At 44.8% G+C, this 7641-nt stretch overlaps 1 protein-coding gene across 1 annotated transcript; it reads left to right on the top strand.

Annotated features, from left to right (window-relative positions):
• Positions 1-5538: 5538 nt before the first annotated feature.
• On the top strand, positions 5539-7172 carry LOC115183105 (intraflagellar transport protein 27 homolog; the record flags this gene model as incomplete). Its single annotated transcript, XM_029744440.1, has 5 exons — positions 5539-5598; positions 5728-5787; positions 6098-6215; positions 6347-6456; positions 6680-7172. Coding segments are annotated over 5 exons (447 nt in total), but the record flags the coding sequence as incomplete, so codon positions are not given.
• Positions 7173-7641: the final 469 nt, after the last annotated feature.

Raw genomic sequence — 7641 nt, 5'->3', positions numbered from 1 at the left:
GGGCACACTCCAACACTCAGACATTATTTACAAAAGATGCATTTGTGTTTAGTGAGTGTCGTGGACGAATCAGAATTAGTTGGGTAACGTAGATAATTAAGATGTTTTATTAGTATAATATGCTTATTTGAGATACTTGTCATTAGAAAGTGTCCATTGGACTCTGGTGTCTTTTCTGTTGCACGTCTCCCTTAGCTGGGGCTCAGACACTTGGGGCCCAGAGAGGGGAGAGGTCAGACTTGTCTTCATATGTGAATGTGTCTTTACTTATTCTTAAACCATGTGAAGGGATGGCGTGATTACTGGGGAACCAATGACTTGTCTCCACAATGTCTGTGAGCAAGTCACTCTCTCCTTTTCTTTATTGTGGGGAGGATTATGGCAGTAAATGGACCCTTGTATGTCCTCTCTTAGATCTCGCACTTATCCTGTGATAATATATGGCCTAGAGGCTCACTCCCCAGTGAGCCTGTCCAGGAGTGGGGTCAAGAGGGGGTTTGCTTGAGATGGGAGTATCTAGAGTTGACAATTGATATATGCCATTGGATGAAATGGTGTTTTCGTTCTATACCGTACCAGGGAGGGACGGTTCTAGGGGGATCAGATACTGGGCTATTCAATGAACCAGGTTGACATAGCAGTTACTGTCTGATGTGTTTTATGGATATCTGTCATACAAAACTTAACCTTTGTGAACTGTTACTAAGTATCTGTGGTTTGTCAATGTACGTTGAAGGGGGTGTATCGTTGCTATAAAAGATCTATGTAGCCATTGTGTAATCACCTTCCTGGTTCATTCGAGAGAGTGCATTATTGAAGGTCAAGTACTTTTGCAAAAGTGTCTTAAGTATTAAAGATGTAGTTTAACTCGGACTGGTGTGTTTGTAACTTCTCATTTGGTAATGCAGAAATTAGCCACCACATGAGTCCGCCAGACCATAAGCAGTAGGGATTACCACGTGTTCTCTTGATAAGTGTGTGAATTTCACAATTATCCGGTCCTGCTAAGCATTCAAAATGTAACAATTACTTTTGGTTGTCAGGGAAAATGTATGGAGTTAAAAGTACAATATTTTCTATAGGAATGTAGTGAAGTAAAAGTAAAGTACATTCCCCAAAAAACTACTTAAGTAGTACTTTAAAGTATTTTTACTTACATACTTTACACCACTGGGGTTTGGTCTAAATGGCACCCTATTCCCTATCTACCCCATAAGGCTTTGGTCAAAAATAGTGCACTATATAGGGAATAGGGTGCCATTTGGAAAGGAACTTCAGTGATTATAATATACTGCTCAAAAAAATAAAGGGAACACTTAAACAACACATCCTAGATCTGAATGAAAGAAATAATCTTATTAAATACTTTTTTCTTTACATAGTTGAATGTGTTGACAACAAAATCACACAAAAATAATCAATGGAAATCCAATTTATCAACCCATGGAGGTCTGAATTTGGAGTCACACTCAAAATTAAAGTGGAAAACCACACTACAGGCTGATCCAACTTTGATGTAATGTCCTTAAAACAAGTCAAAATGAGGCTCAGTAGTGTGTGTGGCCTCCACGTGCCTGTATGACCTCCCTACAACGCCTGGGCATGCTCCTGATGAGGTGGCAGATGGTCTCCTGAGGGATCTCCTCCCAGACCTGGACTAAAGCATCCGCCAACTCCTGGACAGTCTGTGGTGCAACGTTGGTTGATGGAGCGAGACATGATGTCCCAGATGTGCTCAATTGGATTCAGGTCTGGGGAACGGGCGGGCCAGTCCATAGCATCAATGCCTTCCTCTTGCAGGAACTGCTGACACACTCGAGCCACATGAGGTCTAGCATTGTCTTGCATTAGGAGGAACCCAGGGCCAACCGCACCAGCATATGGTCTCACAAGGGGTCTGAGGATCTCATCTCGGTACCTAATGGCAGTCAGGCTACCTCTGGCGAGCACATGGAGGGCTGTGCGGCCCCCCAAAGAAATGCCACCCCACACCATGACTGACCCACCGCCAAACCGGTCATGCTGGAGGATGTTGCAGGCAGCAGAACGTTCTCCACGGCGTCTCCAGACTCTGTCACGTCTGTCACGTGCTCAGGGTGAACCTGCTTTCATCTGTGAAGAGCACAGGGCGCCAGTGGCGAATTTGTCAATCTTGGTGTTCTCTGGCAAATGCCAAACGTCCTGCACGGTGTTGGGCTGTAAGCACAACCCCCACCTGTGGACGTCGGACCCTCATACCACCCTCATGGAGTCTGTTTCTGACCGTTTGAGCAGACACATGCACATTTGTGGCCTGCTGGAGGTCATTTAGCAGGGCTCCGGCAGTGCTCCTCCTGCTCCTCCTTGCACAAAGGCAGAGGTAGCGGTCCTGCTGCTGGGTTGTTGCCCTCCTATGACCTCCTCCACGTCTCCTGATGTACTGGCCTGTCTCCTGGTAGCGCCTCCATGCTCTGGACACTACGCTGATAGACACAGCAAACCTTCTTGCCACAGCTCGCATTGATGTGCCATCCTGGATGAGCTGCACTACCTGAGCCACTTGTGTGGGTTGTAGACTCCGTCTCATGCTACCACTAGAGTGAAAGCACCGGCAGCATTCAAAAGTGACCAAAACGTCAGCCAGGAAGCATAGGAACTGAGAAGTGGTCTGTGGTCACCACCTGCAGAACCACTCCTTTATTGGGGGTGTCTTGCTAATTGCCTATAATTTCCACCTGTTGTCTATTGCATTTGCACAACAGCATGTGAAATTTATTGTCAATCAGTGTTGCTTCCTAAGTGGACAGTTTGATTTCACAGAAGTGTGATTGACTTGGAGTTACATTGTGTTGTTTCGGTGTTCCCTTTATTTTTTTGAGCAGTGTATATAAAATATAGAACAATATATGCCATTTAGTAGACACTTTTATGCAAAGCGACTTATAGTCATGCGTGCATATATTTTATGTATGAGTGGTCCCGTGAATCGAACCCACTACCCTGCTTTTGCAAGTGCCATGCTAGTACCAACTGAGCTACAAAGGACCAAATGAAAATACCACCTTCCTTTCTTCTTCAAGGTTATCACAGATATAGAACTGGATAGGTGTCGTGTGTCAAAGTACACACACACACACCAGGGCTGCACTATATGGGAAAAAAACTGAATTGGGATTTTTTTTTTACTAAGTATTACGATTAGGATTTGACGTGCAATACAGTGCAGTGCACTGTATTGTGCAGTGCAGTGCAAATGAAAAAAAAAGTGGTGGATGCATATGTATTCACCCCCTTTGCTATGAAGCCCCTAAATAAGATCTGGTGCAACCAATTACCTTCATAAGTCACATAATTAGTTAAATAAAGTCCCCTTGTGTGCAATCTAAGTGTCACATGATCTGTCACAGGATCTCAGTATATATACACCTGTTCTGAAAGGCCCCAGAGTCTGCAACACCACCAAGCAAGCGGCACCATGAAGACCAAGAAGCTCTCCAAACAGGTCAGTTTTGGAGATGTACAGATCAGGGTTGGGCTATAAAAAAATATCCAAAACTTTGAACATCCCACGGAGCACCATTAAATCCATTATTAAAAAATGGAAAGAATATGGGACCACAACAAACCTGCCAAGAGAGGGCCGCCCACCAAAACTCACCGACCAGGCAAGGAGGGCATTAATCAGAGCGGCAACAAAGAGACCAAAGATAACCCTGAAGGAGCTGCAAAGCTCCACAGCGGAGATTGGACTATCTGTCAATAGGACCACTTTAAACCGTACACTCCACAGAGCTGGGCTTTACAGAAGAGTGGTCAGAAAAAAGCCATTGCTTAAAGAAAAAAACAGGCAAACACTTTTGGTGTTCACCAAAAGGCTCCCCAAACATATGGAAGAAGGTATTCTGGTCAGATGAGACTAAAATTTATATTTTTGGCCATCAAGGAAAACGCTGTCTGGCGCAAACCCAACACCTCTCATCACCCCGGGAATACCATCCCCACAGTGAAGCATGGTGGTGGCAGTATCATGCTGTGAGCATGTTTTTCATCTGCAGGGACTGGGAAACTGGTCAGAATTGAATGAATGATGGATGGCGCTAAATACAGAGAAATTCTTGAGGGAAACCTGTTTCAGTTTTCCAGAGATTTGAGACTGGGACATAGGTTCACCTTCCAGCAGGACAATGACCCTAAGCATACTGCTAAAGCAACACTTGAGTGGTTTAAGGGGAAACATTTAAATGTCTTGGAATGGCCTAGTCAAAGCCCAGACCTCAATCCAATTGAGAATCTGTGGTATGACTTAAAGATTGCTGTACACCAGTGGAACCCATCCAACTTGAAGGAGCTGGAGCAGTTTTACCTTGAAGAATGGGCAAAAATCCCAGTGGCTAGATGTGCCAAGCTTATATACCCCAAGAGACTTGCAGCTGTAATTGCTGGATGGGTGGGTGGGTGGGGTGAATTCTTTTGCAAGCCACTGTATAAATCAAAACACTTGGGTGGACTGTTGGGATCCTAGAAATATAATGATTTATATTAACAAAAATGTATAGTGAATCTAACAGCGAGGAGGAGGAGCGGTGCTGCTTGAGTGACAAGGGCGGGGCTTGTTGTGTGTAGGAAGCAAGCGGAGAAAAAAAAACTTAAACTATAAAAATTAGGGCAGTGTGCAGCCTTAAATTGTGCAGCCTTAAAACACACACACCCACTCTTTCTCCTCCTGTGTCAAAGTAGGAAGAAAGCCTTTCACCTATCTTATGCTGTTAGATCTATGTTCTAGATCTTTCATTGGAAACACACAAAGAGTTCAAAGTGTTTGAATCAAATCAACGTATTGTAGCCTCTAACCTTTTGTTATGAAAGAGACTGTTTTGTGACAGTTGGGTTTAGGTTGATGTGTGGTTGTTTTGTGATGATTGGGTTTACGTTGTTGTGTGGTTGTTTTGTGATGATTGGGTTTACGTTGTTGTGTGGTTGTTTTGTGATGATTGGGTTTACGTTGTTGTGTGGTTGTTTTTTGATAATTGGGTTTACGTTGTTGTGTGGTTGTTTTGTGATGATTGGGTTTACGTTGTTGTGTGGTTGTTTTGTGACAGTTGGGTTTACGTTGTTGTGTGGTTGTTTTGTGATGATTGGGTTTACGTTGTTGTGTGGTTGTTTTGTGATGATTGGGTTTACGTTGCTGTGTGGTTGTTTTGTGATGATTGGGTTTACGTTGCTGTGTGGTTGTTTTGTGATGATTGGGTTTACGTTGTTGTGTGGTTGTTTTGTGATGATTGGGTTTACGTTGTTGTGTGGTTGTTTTGTGATGATTGGGTTTACGTTGTTGTGTGGTTATTTTACGATGGTTGCGTTGTGGTTGTGTGATGATGGCTGGTTGTAGGTTGTTGCGTGATGATGGTTGGACTTAGGTTGTGTTGTGGCTGCTGTGTGATGGTTGTGTTGTGGCTGCTGTGTGATGGTTGGATTTAGGTTGTGTTGTGGCTGCTGTGTGATGGTTGTGTTGTGGCTGTTGTGTGATGGTTGGGCTTAGGTTGTTGTGTGGTTGTTTTCTAGACGGCTGGAGTGGAACTGGTTGTGAAGTCAGTGAACATCCCAGAGACCAGCGACAGTGTGGTGAGTACCCACTCCGTAGACTGACTCCCACACTTTACAGAAGCCATCAATCTGGAGTTCTTTCATACTGAAAATAACTTTGTGATGATTGACAGTGTTTCTCTCTCTCTCTTTCTCTCTCCCTCTCAGGAACTGTACATCTTTGACTCTGCCGGGAGGGAAACCTTTGTTGAAGCATGTGAGAAGTTGGTGAGGCCCACTACCTATCTACTCTTCAAAGTTACAAAGGATCCACTACTTTCCCTCATCCCTCTCTCTTCCTCTCTCTTCCCTCTCTCATCCCTCTCTCTTCACATCTCTCTTCCCTCTCTCATCCCTCTCTCATCCCTCTCTCTTCCTCTCTCTTTTGCTGAATGTTAAATGGATGCAATATTCAATGTTTCCACCCCCCTCTTTCACCCTCCATCACCCCCTCTCGATCTCTCTCTCTCTCTCACTCCCCCCTCTTTCGCCCTCTCTCACCCCCTCTGTCCCCATCCCTCCCTCTATCCCTCTACAGTGGGGCCAGCCGTCTGTGTTGTGTCTGGTGTTTGACGTGAGCAGTGAGCTGTCATTCAGTAGCTGTGGCCGCTGGCTGGAGAGGGTCAGGGCCCACTGCCAGGGTCTGCACATCCCAGGTACCACACACCTCAGCTCTGACCCCCTTTATCTGGAGGTACTTGATCTTAGTGCTCTGTGTGTGTGTGTGTGTGTGTGTGTGTGTGTTTTCAACTTTGTGTGCGTGTGTGTGAGTTGTTGTGACATTCAGGTGTGTTGGTGGGTAACAAGTCGGACCTGTCCTCGCGGAGGGAGGTGGAGACCTCGGTGGCCCAGGAGTGGGCCCAAAGCCAGGGGCTGCAGTACCACGAGACGTCCGCTGTGAGTGCACCCACACCTGGACACAACAGACAAGCTCATAGGCTTCTGGAGCCAAAGTGCCAACACCAAGTCCAAAAACAGTATACCCTCTAACAAAGCGATGATTAAAATGTTTCTCATTCTGTGTGTGTGTGTGTGTGTGTGTGTGTGTGTGTGTGTGTGTGTGTGTGTGTGTGTGTGTGTGTGTGTGTGTGTGTGCGTGTGCATGGCATCTGTATTGCAGAAAGAGATGGAGAACTGTGAAGCTCCCTTTCTGAGTCTAGCCCAGCTGTTCCACGCTCTCTACCAAGACAGACTACAGACCATACAGAACCTGGCCTAACATTCTAGAACCTGGCCTAACATTCTAGAACCTGGCCTGACAATCTTGAACCTGAACATTCTAGAACCTGGCCTACCATTGTAGAACCTGCAGAATCTGGCCTAACACATATAAATATCTATTACACTGTATATATTCTGTTTCTAAGGATATATGTATTATATTTCTTTGGATTCTAGGACCTGGCCTTATGTTCTAGAACTTGGCCCAACATTCCCTAAGTGAGAAATACTGTCTCTGACAGTGAGATATCCACCTTACATTGGGGTGGAGATTAAGATGAAACTATTATCTATTTACTACAATAATTAATGTTATGTATATTCTTCACGTTGTCTGAGTTATGCAGGAGAACATGATAACTTGTATTAAAGTTTGTGATTTCTGTACAGTATTCTGATTGCTAGAGTTTTGCATATGAGGGACCTTTCCATCTCTCTGTCTCTCCCCACCCCCCGCCCATTCTCTCTCCATCTGTCTCTCTTTCTCCATTTGCAGCTGGAGACCTTCACATAATTTCAATCATTTCCAAACCTGTTTGTTGTTTATTCGTTAACAACCCTGTAATTACTGTTTTAATGACCCTCCTCTCATTGTAACGGGTTCAGACCCACTGCCTATTATAGCCTCTCATGTCTAACACACACACACACACACACACACACACACACACACACACACACACACACACTGCTACGAGGCCTCTATTGAACTAGGCTGTCCGTCCTCCGCAAAGCCACTCGTTCATGGTGATTGAATCTCATATTATGCCCCGCATTAAAATAGACTGCTGCCTTGGAATTGTGTTCCCATAACTACTGAGAGTATAATGACATGTTGAGGGTTATTAGTTATGACACTGT

The sequence above is a fragment of the Salmo trutta genome, unplaced genomic scaffold (genome assembly GCF_901001165.1).
Source record: "Salmo trutta unplaced genomic scaffold, fSalTru1.1, whole genome shotgun sequence".
Taxonomy (NCBI): domain Eukaryota; kingdom Metazoa; phylum Chordata; class Actinopteri; order Salmoniformes; family Salmonidae; genus Salmo; species Salmo trutta.
This window is presented reverse-complemented; position numbering and strand designations above follow the sequence as displayed.